We start from the raw sequence: 20,776 nt of genomic DNA on the forward strand, positions 1-20,776 counted from the left end.
GGACGAGAAAGCTGGCATTTCCCAGCAGCGGCGGGGGCTTTGGCGACACAGTGATACCGTCAACAACTTAGGACGTGCGTATAAGTCTTTCCCGTCTATTTCGTGTCTGTTGCAGATGCCAAACTCACAACGGGATGCTACGTAAATGGAGCATAACTGACCGAATTTTCCTTAAATAGTCCAGTAGCACCTTTTAAGACCAACAAAGATTTATTCAGGGCTTAAAGGTGCTACTGGACTCTATTTAAGGAAAATTCAGTCAATTATGCCCCACTTACTTCATACCAACACAGCTACCCATTTGAATCTTTCCTTAAATAAGTTCCCATTTAGGCTGGCCGTGAATTCAAATACAAATGCTTGAAGCAACAAAATCTCCTACTGGAACCAAGAGGTGCTTCACTGGCTGGATCTCTATGGTTTTGGCTCATTTCCCTTAACCCATGATTCAAAGATGCTTAGGCTAGTTTGCACCAGACTTTACTCTTTGTCTCTGAGCAGGTTCAAAACAGTTTCACATACACGGTCTGGGCCTGGTATACCTGAGAAACCATCTCTCTGCCTATACCCCCAAAAGAGCCCTATGTTCCGCCACCTCCAACTGGCTGGTGATCCCTGGTCCCAAAGAAGCACGTTGGACGTCAACAAGGACCAGAGCCTTCTTTGTCCTGGCCCCCACCTGTTGGAAGGAGTTCCCGAAAGAGATCAGAGTTCTGCCTAAATTCCCACAATTCCACAAGGCCTGCAAAAGGGAGCTTCTCCATTAGGCATTTGGTTAAGGCTGACCGACCCAACAACATCCACTGCCCCCCCAGACACCCCCCTCCATGACCTGAACCAAACTGACCTCCCTAGGGATTTTTGTTAAAGTTGTTGTTCAATTTAATCTGTGTAATATTCTGTTACATTTGGAACCATTGTGAATCCAGTTGATGTGTTATGATTGTGATGTATGTCCTTGATGTTTCATGTAAACTGCCCTGATCCTTATGGGAGGGCAGTATAGAAATCCAATCAATCAAACAAACATGTAGTCTGGGGGCTGCTGTCTGTGTAAAACTAGTCTCAACCACTTGTGAGCTCACTGAACTGGTATCACAATTCTTTGCATGCTGGTCAGTACTAATAGCATCAGGTTCTGTCAGATAAATGGGAAGCACTTCCAAAACTGGCTGCAATTAAATGTAATATCTTAATAATGTAATATCTTAATAATTAAATGTAACAAAAAATGCACGTCTCCCCCCGTGCATTAAAAATGTAATATCTTAATAATAACAAGACACAGTTCCTTCAGATGCAACCTCCCTGTTTGGAAAGTCTTACCCCACTTGGGTTTGATAGAAATTTCATCTTGCTGTAAGGCCCAGTTAAATTTCAATATTTCTGGTTCCTCAGCTGTAAGATGAAAAACACAAATGCTTATGTTGCAAGAACTTCTGTGACAGCTAAAGCCCGTTAACATTTTAATGCAGCTTTCACAGAATTAAAAACACTGCATACCCCTTGTGACTTCAGTGTACTTTCTAAATCCTGTTGAGTATCTTAGAAAGTTCCCAGGAAGCTAGTCTTAAATCCCGTGCCTGAAAGTTAATTTCACTAAAATAGAAGTTTTGCAGAGAAATCATAGACCAATTTAATCCCACCATGTAAGCAACCTTAGTTATGAATAAATGAATGAATATATTAATACTTTGGGCTGTCAATAAAGAGTACAATGGTTTGTTGTTAAAATTATGCTGCAGGCATTCAAGTGAAACAGCCACTAACCAGAATACAAGTTACAGAATACAATTCAAAATAGAGATGGTATACAGAGGGAAGTACTACACAAATTAGTCACAACAATAAAAACTAAGTCATGATTTTATTACAAATCCAGGCTTTTACTCTGACAAATATATTTTATGAATAGTACTAGACATTAAAGACTTTATCAGTCATCTTGTATGTTTCATCTCTGTAAACCTTTGTGGTAATTACCAACTGGCAAAAGTGATGGAAAAGTAATTCCATATGTTGATCTCAGTTGTTTCAAGCACTTATCATACTGATCATTCAATTTTAAGGATTCTTGAAGAGCGTATTTTAAATCTTCTATTTCATCAAAAAAATCCTGAAAAGAATGCCAGTGAATATCTTTTAATTAAAAGCACATCCCAACAAAAACATCTAAAATTTTATAAGTTATCATTCAGTGTTATTTGGGGGAGGGGGATCTAAAAACCAAAAGCTTTGCTAAAGAAAACTGTAAAGAGTTTCATTTATTTTGGCTCCTATATCACTGTATTTAATTTCTAACTAGGGTATAGTCCTGATCCTCTTCTTTATGATGGAAGTTCTCAGTTATCATAATACAACAGATATTTGAAAGCATCACCACCAAATCCTACTTTTATAGAACAGAATCTGTAAAACTAAAAAAACTTCTGTTCCTGCCAAGTGTATCTTTGGCAATGAAGATTTAATTACAGGAAATATGTTGTTGCTGTCTATTTCAGTCAAATATACATAAGGATCAAACAAAAGAACATTTGCTGTATCTCCAAATTAAATTTATTGAAGGTAGAACACTGTCTCTTCACATACTTTCTAATTATAAGGGTATTCATAAGGGGAGGGAGAGAAATACTGAGTTGGATCCAGACAGATTTTTCATTCATCTAATTCCTATCCTTACATAGCAGCCCCATCTTAGCAGCCTTTTGTCCCATGATCCCTAATGTAGCCATTTTGGTGGCCAAAGGGAATCCCCTCCTTCCTTTCAACCAGTACAAAAGCTACTTGGATCAAACCCACTGCCTTAAACCTAAAGATGAACATTTCAAGCAGAGAGTCCTTCACAGAGAGTTGCATAACGAGGTCACAGGTTGCCTATTGTGAACGCAACAGAAAAGCTCTACGCAGGCCTACCCTAGTCCATGACCCAGAAATTGCAACTGGTACAAAATGTGGCTGCTAGGGTCCTCACAAAAACACCACAGCTACATTGGTTGTCAGCTGCATTGGTTGCCAGTTGAATTCCAGATCCACTTAAAGATTCTGGTTCTGATCTTTAAGGCTCTCCGCAGTCTAGGTCCAGCGTATCTGAGGGACTGCTTGCCTATGCCCCGTGGAGAGCACTCTGCTCTTCAAACACCAATAGGTTGTTGGTCCCTGGCCCATAGGAAGTCTGCCTGGCCTGGTGCAATAAGTTCCTAGAGGATCTCAAGGCCCTGATGGGGCTGGCTTGGTTCTGCAGGGCCAGTAAAACAGAGCTCTTCTGCCAAGCATTGAGTTGAGGCCAGGATAGTGACTTTGGTCATCTTGCCCCCCCCTTGAAACCTTTAAATCTTAAATATAATTCTTTCCATGACCATCTGGTTGCCTATTGCTTTTAATGCTGCTGATTCATGTTGTTTTAATACTGATATTGGATTGTTGGTTTTAAGGTTGTTTTATATGTAATTTGTATTGTTGTAAGCTGCCACGAGCTGACATTTGCAGATGAACCATGTCAGTCCTCGCCCCACAGATACTTGGAGAATGCATGCACAAACCAAGGCTTCTGGGTACAAGAGAATCTAACACTCATAGCAGCTATGTAGCTGGCATACTTAAGTTGTGGTCTTAGCTTTTAATTGTCAGTTTATTATTACAGTCCTCAATCAATACTATTGCAATCACAATATAATCACAATCATAACGATCTAAAACATAAAAATATATGAAAGGAAATTTACTTCATAAAATTTGTCTTTGCAATATAACTTAAAAGGGGGGAATGAGGGTTGAGAGTTAAAATTTCATCCTAACTCAGTTAACATGCAAATTTTCTAAGTTTACAGACCTGGGCACAAAATCTGGCTACTAAACATGTCATCTGGATTTTTTTGTCTGACAAACAATATTCAAATCTAATTTTATTTGATTGTCCAGGGAACCTTTTACCAGATAGCTAATAGTTTTTATATGAATCTTGCTTTAAAGGGGACAATTGAAAAACGTGCTGGAATGATTCAATTTCACCTTGTGGGCAAGAACAGAACTTCTGTGAATGGGGAATTTAAAAATATCTCCCTTCTAAAACTGCAGAGGGCAATGCCAAACCTCTGGTTAGCACAGGTGCCCTTTTAGAGATACTGGATTCAAGAAAATATAAATAGGCTGCAGGAGCACCAATGTATCTAGTATTGTCAGAAGAAATAAAACCTGGCGATCCTATAGTATCATCTTTCAGTAAAGTTACCTTGTCTAATGCAGCAAGTTCATTTCTCAGCATTCTTCTCTCTCTAGATAGCTTTTCATTTTCCTTCTTCAGATGCTGGATCTCCAAAAGCAACTGGTCTACAATTTAAATATATCTTTAAAATCGAGAGCTCACTAAAAAGCATAATCATGATACAATTTCATATTTTCACATTATATTTAGAGGCAAAATGGAAATTACACTTTTTAAATAAAATTCTCTCCAGAGAAAGCTTTGCTAGTATGAAGTCCTACTAGCTGGAAACCTGTATATCATAGATGCTGTTTAGCCATGTACGGTTTTGTTGTCTCCTTATAACCTGATTCTGCTGCTCAAAGCACATCATAGGTATAAGTATACTAAATTGTGCAATTTTGTATTCCAAGTTACAAATTATTAATTTTATGCTGCTAAATTCATAAAGTAAGTGTACAGTGGATAAGCAAGTATTACATATATTTCAAAACCTATTATTTCAATCTTTCTGGAATTTTTATGTCTCTTGGACAAGGAACAGAATAGAACAAATCAGACACATTAAGGAAGATCAAGAGTGGAAGAGAGTACACAGGCAACATGACAGAAAGAACTCCTTTGTGGAAGCAAGGGGGATGATTTGGTAGAGATGCAGTGGTTCTTCTCTTCCTGTATATTATAGAGCTATAACTGCACACAGAGGTTTGCTATACTGGCCTTTTTTGTTAGATTTTGGATACTCAAAAAAAAAAAAGATATTAAACTGCAGTTGTTTGGGGATTTTTCCCCTATGAATCAACATAGAAGAAGAGGAAGAGGAGGAGGAAGAGGAGTTGGTTCTTATATGCTGCTTTTCTCTACCCGAAGGAGGTTCAAAGCGGTTTACACTCACCTTCCCTGTCCTCTACCCACAACAGACACCCTGTGAGGTGGGTGAGACAGAGAGAGCCCTGATATCACTGCTCGGTCAGAACAGCTTTATCAGTGCCTTGGTGAGCCCAAGGTCACCCAGCTGGCTGCATGTTGGGGAGTGCAGAATCGAACTCGGCTCACCAGATTAGATGTCTGCACTCCTAACCACTACACCAAACTGGCTCTTTACAGAATTTACAGAATGTAATTATGCCCTTAAAAAACAGCTCTTGGACTTAAAATATAATAAAGCACACAGTGTATTCCAGAAGATCAATATACAAAAGAAACAAGGACATTTGTTGGACTTCTTGGAACTATACAACTCGGTTGATTAATTTTGTTCTGTTTTGTTTTCCAAGGGCCCAATTTGTTTGGAATTTGCCACGTGCTCTGGTTCACTAAAAAAAAATTAAGCTCCCTCTTCTTCATCCAAGGTGGGTCTTTCTATATCAAGTCTTTGTCCCAGATAATTTTTTTGGACATCAAGCTGATGTAAGAATCACAGATTCAGGGTGCAATCTCTTTCAAACACAAAGATAGAGGCCCTATCAACAAAATTCCATTCCATTCTGGAACTCAGAGCAATTTTTCAGAATTATAGTGCTTTGCAAGTCAGCTCTGCATCTGTAACAATCCAGTCATACTCCTTCTGGAACAAAAAGCATTAGGGGATCCCATATTCTTACCTAAATATCTGCAGGAACAACCCCCCTTCTTTTTGCAAAGACATTTGTGAGATGAAGTTTTCCCCTGTGCTGCTGTACCTGGAACCATCTTGCCCTTTTGTGTAATCTTTTTACTTTCCAATTCCTTCACCCTTTGCTTTGCCAACAGAAGTTGTTGTTCCAGCTCATTAACCTTAACCTGTGGTAAAACAATAGAATATATTTTATACATGATAAAATGCCTACCACTTCAAGCATGCACAGGAATATTCTTGGTGAATTAATTCAAGACGATGTCTTTCTTCACGTTAGTGGTAGGCAACAAAAGCAAGAGAAAATAACAGAATCCCTTCTAGATCAAAACATGCCAAGCTGGGACAGAGCAAAGGACTTTTCTAAAAAGAAAAAAATACCTCAAGCTTTCTATTACATGTCCTGTATTTCATTATACCCAGCTTGTATCTTTGAGTGCTCACTATGCCAACTCCATGGCCTCCTTCAAAAGTAAATATAGACTAGATTCAGAGCTGGCAACAGACAGGACAACCCCAATAAACTGTCCAGCAGGAACATATGCAGGATCTTTCTCCATGCTGGATCTTAGGCATTCACAGAACAGATCCAAAAGAGATCTGTTAGTGGAAGTCTGCTTCTAGAAGTTGTTGCTTTTGCTATTGCTAGTTCAATGGCTGCCATATCCCTCCCAAGGACTAATTGAGAGCAATGATCAGAGGACTGCCTATCCTCAGTGTTTAACTGTGCTACCCTCTGGCTCTTTGTATTGAGATTTTAAGCTCACTAAACCTGTGGAGTCTGTCAGGAGCCATCAGTGAGCAGGGGAAGAGCTGGGGCTGAGCTCAGGATGGGCCTGCCTGAAAGGACAACCATGGTAAGACACTTGCTACAAAGTGCGCCAGTGTATTTCATACATACATAATATACCTAAAATATATAGAGCCAAGGAAGTTATCCCAGATGTTTCTACCTGTTAAATACTAATTAAAGGTGTTAGAGATCATCAGTGCAAGATACAAGATGGAGCCCAAGTAATCTGCAGAAGAGAATCATACAGGCGCAAGACAGCTACTCTTTATTTATGTACTATTTATGTATTCATTTACAGCCCACATTTTTCACCTGTGGGAAACACATGTATATCGTATCGTCAAGAGGCTCTGAGTGAAGGAGACTAGAATTTTTTTAATACAGTAGGAATATTTTCAGATGTTAGTACTTGTGATGATACAAAGAAACATACCATGAAGTAACCAGTTATAACACAATTGCCACAGACCGGCAGCAGAGGAAAGCTCATTGGCCTTGCCTAAGGAGTTCCAAAAGCAGCTACAACCTAAGTATCAAACTTGATAGTCCCATTCCTGTCAGGAGGGCAGGATGAGATACAAGTTGTTGCAAATGCAGACTTCCTGAAACATGCTGGGGTTTTTCTTTAAAACAAGGAACTAGCTCAACAAGGATTAAGCACTGACCTCCAGCAGCCACAGGAATACATTAGGATACATGAAGCAGGGAAAAAGTAGACGGGGGTGGGGGTGGGGTCCTGACCTGTCTGAGTACTAGGGAGGGGTGATTAAGGTACACACTATGAGGCAAGCATCTCCTAATCCTGTCCCTGCCTCTTGACTCCAAGATGTTGTAAACTCCTCAGATGACTCAGGGCCTAGTAAGATTCAGGGGAAGAAGAGTTACCAAGACCAGAGGGAAAAGGCATCTTTGGCACCTTGCCAGCTGACCTCCAAGAGGACTTATTCCATCAATGAAGGGAGCAGAGATCTATAACATTTTTAATTACTCTCAAAAGGTACAAGAAAAACTGTTATGAAGTGCATGTCCCTCAAACACAACCACACACACTCCAACTTTCTACACACCATAAGGAGGGAGGGAGGGAGGAATGAAGGCAATTGGCTCTCAGAGAGTCTAGCATATCTTGGGACACTCTTAGGCTGCTTCCACATGGAGATTTTTCTCCACTTTGGCATCCAAGCTTGAGTGACTAGCGGGGCGGGGGGGAAACATCCTTATGCTCCTTTTATCCTTTCCGTCCTGAGTGCACACTCTGCTTTGCTCCAATGGGGGAGAGGGGGAGGGGGAGGGGGAGGGGGGGCAGTCCAAGTGTGCTGTCACACTGTCTGGATGGGAAGATGTGCATTCTCAAAGGGGTCATCCACTTCAGAGCAGTTTTTCTACCTTCAGCTGCTCACAGATTCCATTTTTCTTTGGCACACCATCAGTGTTTTTTTTTTAATGGTTTTAAAGTGTCTTCAAAAAGCCCTCCTGTGCAACGGAAATGGCAGCGGAGAGATGAAAGCACGCAGAGAACTCCTAGGTGGATGCTCCACTGCCAAGGCACTTGCCGCAGCAGCAATAAATGCAAAGCAAAGAATCCTCGCTGTGTGGATTCAGCCTTACTTAGTGTTTACTTCAAAGGGACATGAATCTTACAGAAAGCACTGAAATTGTTTCAATTTGTTCTTGATTTGTTTTTATTTCTTTATTATGCCTTCTCTGCAGATTATTGTACAGCTGACGCAATCTGGAAAACAACAAATGCAAAATAAGAGGAAATCATAGATGTTTCAAACATACACAAGCATAAAACAAAACTGCCTATGCAAACCCCACTGAAAGCCTAAATCAATTGGGGGGATTCTGTTCACTACCTTTAAAACTTGTTGTTTGGGTTCCTTTTCTCTATAAAGAAAAAATGAAACAGAGGATGTGTATGCAGGGACAGAGGGAGTGGCTAGAGGACAAGCGTGGTAGAATAACAGGAAGATCCAGAGCAACCTCAAGGAGAGGCAGAAGCAGGCCCCAAACTGCCCTTGACATGCAAGCACTGGCCACGCTTTCAGGTGAAGCTGAGCTCAGATGTCTCTGGAGATTATGGAGACACAGGATTACAGTCTTGACTACACAGAGCCAGCAACCCTGTTAATTGGTTGGCATCTGCTCCTGCAGGAGACAGAAAAAAAAAGCGCCAAAGCAGGGGAAGAGGAGGAGGAGACGGAGGAGGTTACCGTGCCTAATTCTACGGATGTAACAAGGGCTCCAGGAACAGAGGAACCTCAGACTCCCTACCTCTCTCCTCCACTGAAGCCCCAAGCAGACAGTCTTGACAAAAGATCTGGTGATTCGCCCTTGTAGAAAGGCTTAGGCAATGAATGCAAGGCTGTATATTCTGCTTTACTTTATTTATTTCATTTGATTTATATACTGCCCCTCACTATGACATCTTGGGGCGGTATACATGGAACAGTACATTTTAAAATGTCTAATAATAAAAAATAATACTAACAGAGGGTGTAATAAACAAGAACAGGCAAACAGCAGTCAAAACTCAGGACTTTGTGTACATGATAATAGATCCGGTCAGAGGGGGGAGACAGCGGCTGGGCAGCAGAATTGCTTGACTGGGGGGCTGGGTTTGAGGGAGGCCCCTGATGCCTGCCTCAACTGAAAGCCTGGCGGAAGAGCTCTGTTTTGCAGGCCCTATGGAACTGTTTGAGTTCTGGTAAGGCCTTAATTTCATTAAGGAGCTCGCTCCACCAGGTTTGAATTATGGAGGATAAGGCCCTGAGTCTGGTCGAGGCAAATCTGCTTGGGGCCAGGGATCACCAGTCTGTTTGAATGGATAGAGCAGGTTGCAAGCAGACAGTCCTTGAGATATACAGGACCCTGACCACATATTGCCTTGAAGGTGAGTACCAATACCTTAAACCTGATCCACTATTCAATTGGTAGGCAGTGCAGCTGCTGGAGGGTCGGGATGATGTGATCTCTCCATGGTGTTTGAGTGAGAATACAGGCAGCTGCATTTTGGACTTACAGCAGTTTCCAGAGCAGGGATAAGGGTAAAACAAGTTGCAGTAATCCAGCCTAGAGGTGACCGTTGCGTGTCTGTGACTGTGGCTAGGTATTCTGGGGCTAAATAGGGCACTAATAAGGCACGGATATTTTACTCTGCCTTACTGGTTTTTGGAAGTATCCACATGTTGTCATCCTGTCTCTGTGTTTCCTTTGCTTCGCTACAATCTTTCCCAAATATTGCTCAGTATGATCTTTTTGAAAAGATCACAGCCAAAGCACCTTTGGGTGCTGTGTGGACAGGAAAGTATGCATTATTAATGGGCCCACTTGTATTGATACTACCTTCCTTGTACAAGCACTTGCAGCCATTCCAACCAAGACCACGTGACTTTTTTGAGGCTTAACAAAATCCGCAATTGCTAGATCTCTTCAGTGTTATACTGTTGACGTACTGTCACGGTCTACTCTTTCCCAGCTTTCCTTTTTTAAAGGAGCTCTTTCACCCTTTTCTCTGCAGAACTATAAAGGGGAAGGTTCAGACTGCATATTCCTCCTTATCACTCCAGATTGAATTTTAGATTTAATTCTTTCAAATGAAAGCTAGGAATGAATAGATCACGGCAATAAATTATAACTTTATAAGGCTATAGAGATCTAGCAATTCCTCATTTAAAAAAAATCTGTTGCTGGGGTGCTGACACAAGAAGACTGTGAGAAAAAGCACTATGTGGATGCTCTGTCGCCACTGCAAACACCTCTCCACTAGCAGCAGCAACAGGAGCAACACAAAGAAGCAGCATTACACTATAAAAGTGAAGTGGGACAGCTTTGACATCTGACAATACACATGCAACTTTGTTTAGGATTGCACTGTTAAGACTACCGTTGTATGCTCCCAAGAAGGATAGTTCATTGAATCCAGATTGACTTTCAAATAAGTAACAAACATCTTGTCCTTTAGCAAGCCTACCTGACATTTTCCTTGGCTACTTCATATTGCCTGGCATGAACTCCATCACTTCTATTCCATAAACGGATTTCTGTTTGAACTTGCACACTTAATCAAATACACACAATGACTTAATATAATTTTTCAAACAAAAGCTATTAATTTGCTTACTGATCCTTTAATCTTAACATTTGCAACTGTATTTACAATGCCAAAGGTTCATTAAATATATACTTCCATCCATTACTTTATTACCTAAATTTAATTATATTTTGGTAATTCAGTTCTTCTCATCTCCCAATTAAAACTTCCTTGCGAGAAACCTTATTTAGAATAACAATATTATTACTGTCCCATCAGTATCTTGCTGAGTTCCATGGGCCACAAGTTAAAACAGGGACCAAAATATTCTGAACCCCTATCTTTCTTATCCATGATTAGCTGTGATCACTTTGGCATCACATATACTAAAACTGGAACAATTAGCTATAAATATAGCTATTTACAGGAAACCTATGGCTTTAAGGTAGCACTACTTCACAGCTGATTATGACACGCTAAATACTAATCTCACAAAAACTGAAACAAGTTCAGATTACAAATCACCATATGTTCTGATCTCATATACTCTTGTAAATTCTCCAAGACAAATGGCATTAGCAATCTTTACAGATGTTAAAAACTCACAAGACAGTTAACATATCAAAACCCAGTGAAACAATCAATTCATGTTTCCTTTCTTCACCATAAAAGAATTCATATTGGCTTTCAGTTTAAACTGAAGTACACCAGTTTGTCAGTATGCTAACTCAGCTTGAATTCAATGCTGCTTCGCTGGGATGCTAACAAGGCTGTTAACTCAAAATGACAGAGCCCTGGCTGGAAACTCAGATAGTCAAGGTTTCTTACTTTCCATTTCTTACTTTCGTTTTGCGACACAAACAGGCAGGAACTTATTTTGCGCATGCAGTTTCTCTTGCGTCTGTGCCAACTCATATTCCAACTGCTTGTTTTTTAAGCGTACATGCTTCAGCTTCTTACGCAGCAGTTCATTGTCCTGATTAAGCTGAAGAAGTGAGAAGAGGGGGAAACAGATGTAGGTTAGGGTTATTTGGCACAATTTAAAACTCTCACCACATCCATGTCCATTCTTAAAATAAGTTCTTGCTTTAGCGAAAAGCCTTTTACAAAGCCTAATGTGCACATTATTTGTCTCTTGAGAAATTTATATGCAGGTCAAGAAGCAACAGTGAGAACTGAACATGGAATCACTAACTGGTTCAAAATTGAGAAAGGAGTTCGGCAAGGCTGTATACTGTCGCCTTGCCTATTTAACTTGTATGCAGAGCACATCATGAGAAATGCAGGATTAGAGGAGTCACAAATTGGGATCAAGATTGCAGGGAGAAATATCAACAACCTCAGATATGCAGATGATACCACTCTAATGGCAGAAAGTGAAGAGGAACTAAAGAGCCTGTTGATGCGGGTGAAGGAGGAGAGTGCAAAAGTTGGCTTGAAACTCAACATCAAGAAAACAAAGATCATGGCATCTGGCCCTCTCAATTCATGGCAAATAGATGGGGAAGAAATGGAGATAGTGACAGATTTTATTTTCCTGGGCTCCAAGATCACTGCAGATGTAGTGATCCCCAACCTGTGGGCTTCGGACCACATGTGGTCCGTTAACTAATTGGAAGTGGGCCGTGAAGGATGCTTCCCCCCCCAGTCTTTTACTTCATCCCCCCCCCTGGCCCTTTACAACACACTTTGGGTGTCATGGTCTCCCATCACTCCCAGATGGGACTATCTCATTGCAGAGAAACAAGCTCAGGGTTCCCATTGATTTGTCATTGTCATGAGTTAAAATTTCCATGAAAATAAAATGTTCCTTATGTTCATTGTTGTCGCGTGTCTGTATCTTATTTTGAAGGGATGTTCAGACATTACCATAAGCGATCAGAGAGCATTAGGGCAGTGGTTGAGAGTAGAGGAGTAAACTACCCCCCCCACCAGGCCTCAGTAAAATTGTCAAGCGTTGAGTGGTCCCTGGTGATAAAAAGGTTGGGGACCACTGCTATAGGGGACTATTTACCAAACTGCTTACTAAAACAGAGAAGTATGCTTCAAGGCATCCCATGCATATCCTTAAGAAAAGTCCTTCTTAATTCCGCTGCTTGATTTCTGCACAGCGATCGGCTCTTTTTCAGCAATTGTCACTCATCTTTCTTCTTCAAAAACCTTCTCAAAGCCCAGTTTCTTCATTAAAGAAATCACCGAAATCACAACAGTCACTTCTATATTCACTTTGTAAGCTACTTCATTCCTTCATCCCTACTGTTATTGTTTAAATCTGCTTGGCCACACCATCCACTCTTTCCTCAACTAATGCAGACCAGGAACACACTGGGTGAAGTGTATTACATGTATGTATTTTTCTAAAGCCTGTGTTAAATCAGCACTTCACAGACTTTAATAAAACAAGTATCCCCTTCAAACATCTTAATTGTACAACTATACAACTGCTTTACTTTGTGTCATTTTTTTCTCTATCTAGCTTCTTCACGCACTTGATAGCTTTTCTTCCCTGCTCCCCACAGGGAAGGTGACTCAGGAATTGGTATCACCACACCATTTCAGGAATCACAATGGAATCAAGACACATGCTTTAACCTTACCAATAAGAGGCACAAAATTATCTTCATCCACACACATACACAAACGTCCTGTAGTCCTCAGCTGGAGAAACACCGCATTATGAAAATTCTCTAATATGCCATGGATAGATTTAAATACACATATATAATTGCATAACAAAATCTGAGTCCAATAGCACCTTTAAGATCAACAAAGTTTTATTCAAGGCGAGACACTTCCTCAGGTTGTCTGAGAAAGTGCGTGTGCATACAAAAGCTCTCACCTTGAAGAAATCTTGGTCTTAAATGTGCTATTTGACTCAAATTTTGTTGTGTTACTTCAGAGCAACATGGCTACCCACTTGAACATATATAACTGAATACACAAGTGGACATGATACAAAGTTATGTTTCCTTCAGGCACAACGATTGTTTCATTATGAAGTAAATGTATTTTTGACACATATGAATGACATTCAGCAGAGAGACCACTTATCCCATGAAAAAATGAAGCTGTCTATACTGAGTCTATTGGCCCTTCAAAGTCAGTATTATCTATTTAGACTGACTTTTGAGGATGGCAGCAGAGATCTTTCACATCAGTTATTACTCGATCCTTTTAACTGGAGAGCTGGGAGACTGAACCAGACACCTTTCCTTGAGCTATGGTCCCATCAGCATGGTCCTTGGGAGGGGCTGTGTACTAAGGATGTTCAGCCAGCTAAAGGAGCCTAAGTTCTTAGGTGATACCTCCACCCCATTGGGTATATGTGGAACTCTATATGCAGACAGAGAGCCAGCAGTGTGTTCCTCCACATGCAGCCAGCTGGGTGACCGTGAGCCAGTCATATTTCCCTTCGAGCTGTTTTCTCATAACTCTCTCAGCATAACCTCACAGGAAGAGGAAAGGAAGCCCCTTTGAGTTGTAAAAAGTGGCGAATAGAAATCCAACTCTTCTCTCTCTCTCTCTCTCTCTCTCTCTCTCTCTCTCTCTCTCTCTCTCTCTCTCAACCAGGGCACTCTGGCCGGGGAGGGAGCCTTATCTTGGGGTTCTGTAGGCGCCAAACAAACCAAAGGAGTTCCTTGCTTGCCACCGATCTTAATCAAGCCCAAATGTCTGGGGGCGGGGGGGACGCTTGGGGTCCCCTCTCCTTCTCTCCTCCTCTCCCTCCTCCCTGGGAGCCACCTCCAGCCACTCACTTCAATGCACCTGTGAATGGAAGGCAGAGTCATCCGCCCCCCTCCTTTCGCTTCCCACATACAGCAGAAAGCGGCCTCCAAAGGCAGGGCCGAAGCCCGCCCTCCGCCCTCTACAGCCAATAAAGCCGCAGAAGAGGCGTGGCGCGCGCAGAGACAGCGGCGCTCCGTCCCGAGGTCCTCCTGGCTTCGTCGGCTGAAAGGGCGGGCGACGGTGTAGTGAAAGCCCCTATGTCCGGGGCGTGTTCTGCAGTGCCTGTCTGAGGGAGCTTGCTGTATTTGTCACATGGGAAATAGGAAGGTTTAATGATGATCAGAGACGGGGACACTAGTCGCAGCAGGAAGGATTGTGTTCTGCCCAAGGAATACTTCCAAAGGGGAGGGGGATACCTTTGCTCAGGCAATCACCGAAGTAGACTAATAAGAACGCGATTGGAGAAATGTTCTTCCTTTGTCACTAGAACTGAGTGAGGTCATCACTGTGCGGCAACTGTTTCAGCCCCCCCCCCCAGGCTTTGTGCTCAAGGGTTTCCATGGGAACAGGGTACTGTGTCGATTCCTGCCAGCGACAGACCCGATTCAGTTCTATAGATGATTGAATCGATGACGGATACACATAGACCTGGATGAAATAATATGTGCTAGCGTATGAATATTTGAAAGGCCGCTAGTGCTTCTCCACTACTGTCGTAAGAAAAAGTTAATTGGCAACTGCATACATTATTTCTATCATGATCTAATGAATTTAGCCACGACCTAATGTCCTGGGGTTGTCGGGTCTCATCAAATTTCAAGCTAAGCAGCGTCAACCCTGGCTAGTACTTGGATGGGAAATAGGGTTTCCAGCCTGGAAATGTTGAGTGTGGTGCCTAGGGAGGCTGGGGTTGGAGAGGGGTATACTGCCATAGAGCCCTTCCTACACGGCAGCCATTTTTTCCAGGGGAACTGATCTTGGTACTCTGGAGATCAGTTGTCATAGTGGGAGATCTTTGGGTGCTATCTGGAAGTTGGCAAGCCTACTGGAAGACCACCAAGGAAGTACAGGGTGGCTATGCAGAGGTGCTTTGAAAACTGCATGCATACGCTGCCTGCAACTTGCCTGCAGGTTCCAGTATCACATACATTATTTAGTAGTCACCTCAGGCATAATATAAGCTTACATTATGAAATTCCACAGGGGGAGCTGTGTTAGTCTGCTGCAATCAAAACTTTTAAAACTAGCATGTTTATTAATATAATCGTACAAGTCACATTGGTGCAATAAGTATTAGTTCAATTATATGATCGGCAGCAAAAAGCAAAAGGGCAGGGCAGGGAGTCACTACAAAGAGACCAGAATATGCAGTTGCCTACCCAGGTGCTGTCCCAAGAAATTTCAGAGGACAGGTGAAAATATGTTCCAACTAAAAGGATAAATGATTCACTGTGACTAGGTGTGGACCTTTACCAACTGTTGATGAATGGGCAAAAAAAAGAAAATAAAAAAGAGATGTACATAAACTTGTATGGAGAAGCAATTGCATCCTTACAAACTTTAAATTTGCCCCTTAATGTATATGCCTCCCACCCACTCCTCAATGGGAACCCAAAGTAGTTTACATCATTCTCCATTTTATCCATTACTAAATCCAGATCCTATTTTATTGAGTTGGCATATTAATTCCAGTTGAGCAGCTTCTTGCTGGAATCTCCCTGTGAAACTTCTCTGCTGAAGTACCACCATTAGGTCTATCAGTGAATGCCTGGATAGACTGAAATGCTCCTCCAGTGGTTTCTGGGTGTTTCTATTTTTAATGTTTTCTTTGAGTCTGTTTCTTTTTGTGTACAGATACTGTCCAGTTTCAGTTTAGCATAAATGGAAGATAGACATTACTGACACATGGTAACACACATGTCAAAGGATAAGTTAATGAACTCTTGATTATAATATTAAATGCTGTGATAGTGTCCGTTGGGTGGACATGAGGATAAAATTAGCACTGTAGGCACTAGAACCTGTGTTTGTATTTCACCTTGGGTGTTCAAATCTTAAAGCTGAGTCATTGCTTCAGGCTAGGGGTCTGTGAGCAAGGACCATTTTACCCAACTATCCCATTAGAAGAAAAATAAAATAATAATAATAATGAGAAGTTGTAGATCCATGATAATGTGTTAGACAGATTTTAGCTGTGGGCTGTAGATAACAACCAGTGGTGTTCTGTTGTTTTCCCTTCTGAGTCTATCCTGTAGCCAGAAACTCCAACCTTACTTTGTCAGTCTGTCCAGAAACTGGATCCCTTTCATAGCCTAGATCAGATTCAGGGTGAGGTGGAAATTGTTAAAGTCCTTGTAAACATTCTCAAAGGCCTCTTTTAAGCAATCCAGATGGTCAAAATGCCATCAATTAATTTAAAATAAAGAACAGCTTTTTAGGACAGGTTCTAAGGAAACATTGTTCTAAATCTGTCATGAATATGTTGGCAAACTGCGGGTATGACAGTTCTGTTGACTAGAAAATGTAGACGGATCCCTCCAGTCTAAAATAGTCATGGATGAGGAAAAGGTTATACAGCTAACAGTCAGTTTGTGACATATCTGGATGCAAGATTCCACGTTTTATGGTTATAGGTAGTCAACAGGAGACTCTTAACCAAGACTGCTATGGCATGTCTGTGAAGTTCCGTTTCTGTACCCCTGCAGGAAGTTTCTTCAAGTTGCAAGGAAGCCTGTGTAAGGTAGTGTCTGTATCAAATTTGATCATGACCACCACAGGACTTTATCAGCCTTTTTGACAAGGATGTCATTGCCACACTATGTTGTGCAATGTTGGGAGTATAGGGCAAGCAACGTTGCTTGTCCACAGTATCAGCCTGAGCATGATAACAGAAATGCTCAGTATAGAAAAGCAACTCCGGGTTCATCTATCTGGGGGATCCATGATGAGTCTTTCTATGATTGTAGTATGTTGGTGTATTGTTTAATGACATGTTGGAATTATTCCTTCCATTGGGGAGGGCAGAAATAACCCTCCAGGTCACTGCAGAACTGTGTCATTTGTTTGGATCTGGATGGGGCAGAAGGAGAATCCTCCAGGTGTGACTCTTCTACCAGGCTCAGATTGTGACTGAACAGATTAATACTGTTGCTGGAACCTGTTGCTCTGTAGCATGCAGGAGTTTTATCTTTTTCTACAGAGAACCAAAGTGTTTGCTGAGGTGACTTGCCATGTATGGGAGTTCAATTCATTATCTGAGAGTCTAGTTAATCCTTTCCTGTTTACTATACAGGATGTTGATCAGATAGGTACATAGTTTCATGGAAAGCACATGATGCAATCTTCCCCTGTAGTCAGTGCAGCATGTATTTTGCAATGGATGCTTCACTTTGAGACCATTTGGTATAATCCCAGCTATTTGCAGTGAGATCAAAAGATTGTGTCTGTCTGTAAGCAAATGTCTTCATGAGGGGGAGATACAGTGTGTTGTGCATCGGCCAGCTGTCTCTTCCTCTGACAATGAGGAGATGGGTGAAACAAGAACTGCACCAGTGAAATGCCTGTCTGAGCAGCTCAAGTTAAAGTCAGAACCAGCAAAAGAAGCCTCAGGAAATGATGAGGGCTGCTCATTCTGGCTAGGGATAAAGGGACATATAATTTCTCACCTCCAGGGTCTTCTAAGCCAGCAGAGTGTTAAAGACAAAAGCAGAGAGTAGCTCAAGACAGGAGAAGGAGTGCTAGGTTATTGGTAAAAGGCCCTGACCTGTATGTGATATTTGATTCATTGCCATTGCCTGTGTGTATTCTGAAGACTGTGACAAACACCAGGCTTAGCATTAGACATAACACAGTATTTAACATGTAGTCTAAATCAATAAATAATTCATTACAGTCATAGACCAGCAGAATAAAATATACATAGATTATTTGTAAGAATATATATACAACCTTACATTAAGACACACACTAATGGCAAATATGTAGCACTAGGTCAGCCTTCTACCTCAGTAGATTTTGGCAGCAGCATCTAGCCATTTTTTCCAAGGGTCCAGAATTGGAGTCTGCTAGAAGAAAGGAAGAATACAATTCCTCCAATTTCTCAGGATTTTGGGCAGAATGAGTGTAACATGTGTCTACAATTATCATAGAAGGAGTAGTGCAGCACATGTCCAAGCAATTCAGCTTCCCTAATAGCACAACAGGATAATCACTCATGAAGTGGGACACCATTAGAAGATAAAGCAGAAGAAAAAACATGAAGACAGGTGATAGTGAAAACTATCCTATGTTTGGGAATCAATAAATTACCTAAATAGCTTGTCAACACCAATTTCAAGTTAATGAAGTCTTGGCATTTTGCAGTGGAACAATGTAGTCTAGATCCTGCTAGCATCTGCAACAACTTTGGCCTGAACTATGTGGTTCTTAGGACTGGCATCGTTTCTTTCACTTGGAAATCATCTGCAAAGTTTATGAAGAGGGTAAATGGGAATGATTTCACAAATGCACTCGTCTTCTTGGGCAACTTACTGGTGGTCTTTTAGCGGTGGTTAGATAGATACTTATGGATGCTTTAGGCTGATCCTGCATTGAGGAAAAGGTGAAGGGGGTTAAAAGGGCAGCTGGGGACCAAGATGACAACTGTTCCTCTCATAAGAGCTTAGAAAAGGTGATCTGCTCCCTCAAAACTAAAGGGAGGAGGCAGGTGTATGTCTGTAAAGGAACCACAGTTCAGATCCTTACAGGGACAGATAAGGAAGCAGAAAAGACATGGGTGTGAGCAGAATGAAGCACCTTGTGATACAGAATCCCTCTTGAAATTTCATGTGGTGTAGTAGATATGCTGCCCTGTAAGAATGCTTTGATGCCTACATTTGGCCCCACTTGTATATATTTGTAAACAAAGCAAAAAACACACACACACATACACACAATACCATAGGTCCTTAGTACTCTCTCCTGCAAAAGGGACCAACCTTATTAAGTGCTACATCTGATTACCTAAATAAGTAATCAGGTAATCCTGCAAAAGGGACCAACCTTATTAAGTGCTACGTCTGATTTCTTGCTGCTAGGAAAGTAAGGTATGCAAAACAGTATTTTTACTGATCCTGAGCTATTGGGCTTATTCCCAGTAAATATGTATAGGACTGCAGACTTACTAATACACTTAAAGGAGTACAACTGGGTTCTTACCAGCTTACACTTGGGGCAGATGTAGTCTATCTTGTCTTCTGGAAGGAAGGCAATCATGTCACACTCACTGCAGATGATGGGATGAGTGTCCTGGAGGTCCATTGTAACTTCTAAGCAGTGCAACTACTAGGGAAATATAATCTACTGATTCTAATTGCTCGGCCAAGAACCCCAGGCTAAGAGCTGGTAACACAGATTGCTGGTAACACAGGATGATAACAGAGAGTAACTATGGCAAATTTTGTATAATGTAGTTTCTTTGGGAGAATCAGTCACTGGCCATGGATAACATCAATTTCAGCTTACTAATGTTTTGACTTTATGTGACCTTGGGATCTTTTTCATTATTGTTATTATTGGAGAGCTGAGTCAAATATCATGGAGTCCAGATGGCACATAAAACTGGCATTGTTTCTTTGTACACAGCAGGCTCTCATACCACAGGATGCAAGCATGATTGTCATGTCAGTTTAAACGAGAAGTCTGTCCATGATTACAGTGCTGATTTTGTGGAAGCAGAGAAGCTGAAATTTCTATATAAATTAGAATATAAAACATCCATTCTACAAAAGTTAGAGTCTGCAATGATCCTGGTTAGAGTGTGACTTTGAAAAGAAGCACTTAAAAACAACATACCCGATCAGAACAATTTCACTTTCATCAGACTGAAGCTATTTTTAGTTAACTTCTTTAAATAGGAAACAGTAATTTGGCAGTTAGAAGATTGGAGCACATCACAATGTCAAAAATCCTTAAGAATCACACTACAGTTGGCTTTTTAGGACAACTTCTGCATGGCAGCTGTTCCCTGTTTTGCTCTCCGTGCAAAGGCATTCATGGGGCAATGAAGCTTCTGCACAGACTTCCTCCTTATTTGTTCTTTTCCTGCCTCTGGCAGGATTTTTTCTCAGGGGGGTTTGAAATCTGAAGTACAAATATTAAAATGTTAGAACAATATACCCACAACCAATATTGTTTTTTAAACTGACAAATAAGCCTGTACCTTCTCACTCAAGTTTTCCCCAAGTGAGCAAAAGCATATTTGGGTTGCTGTTAAGACAAAAACTCTGTGCAGAAGCCACCCAAGTGAGGCAAAGACTGGAATACAAAGTCTTGCAGTATTACTACTGTCCCAATGGTCATGATATTTTCATCAGAATACTTTTGAAATGATTAAACTAAAATGTACAGGAACTTCTTAGAAGAATT

At 41.2% G+C, this 20,776-nt stretch overlaps 1 protein-coding gene across 1 annotated transcript; it reads right to left on the reverse strand.

The window, feature by feature from the left end:
• Nucleotides 1-1,848: 1,848 nt before the first annotated feature.
• On the reverse strand, nt 1,849-14,602 carry LOC143844935 (uncharacterized). Its single transcript, XM_077352793.1, has 7 exons — nt 14,401-14,602; nt 11,488-11,630; nt 10,586-10,672; nt 8,251-8,341; nt 5,806-5,983; nt 4,229-4,326; nt 1,849-2,116 (listed from the first exon to the last, which is right to left on the reverse strand). Exons 1-7 carry the CDS (start codon nt 14,458-14,460, stop codon nt 1,955-1,957), a joined length of 819 nt encoding a protein of 272 aa, XP_077208908.1. The 5' UTR covers nt 14,461-14,602; the 3' UTR covers nt 1,849-1,954.
• Between the last annotated feature and the right edge of the window lie 6,174 nt (nt 14,603-20,776).

The sequence above is a fragment of the Paroedura picta genome, chromosome 9, assembly GCF_049243985.1.
Source record: "Paroedura picta isolate Pp20150507F chromosome 9, Ppicta_v3.0, whole genome shotgun sequence".
NCBI lineage: Eukaryota > Metazoa > Chordata > Lepidosauria > Squamata > Gekkonidae > Paroedura > Paroedura picta.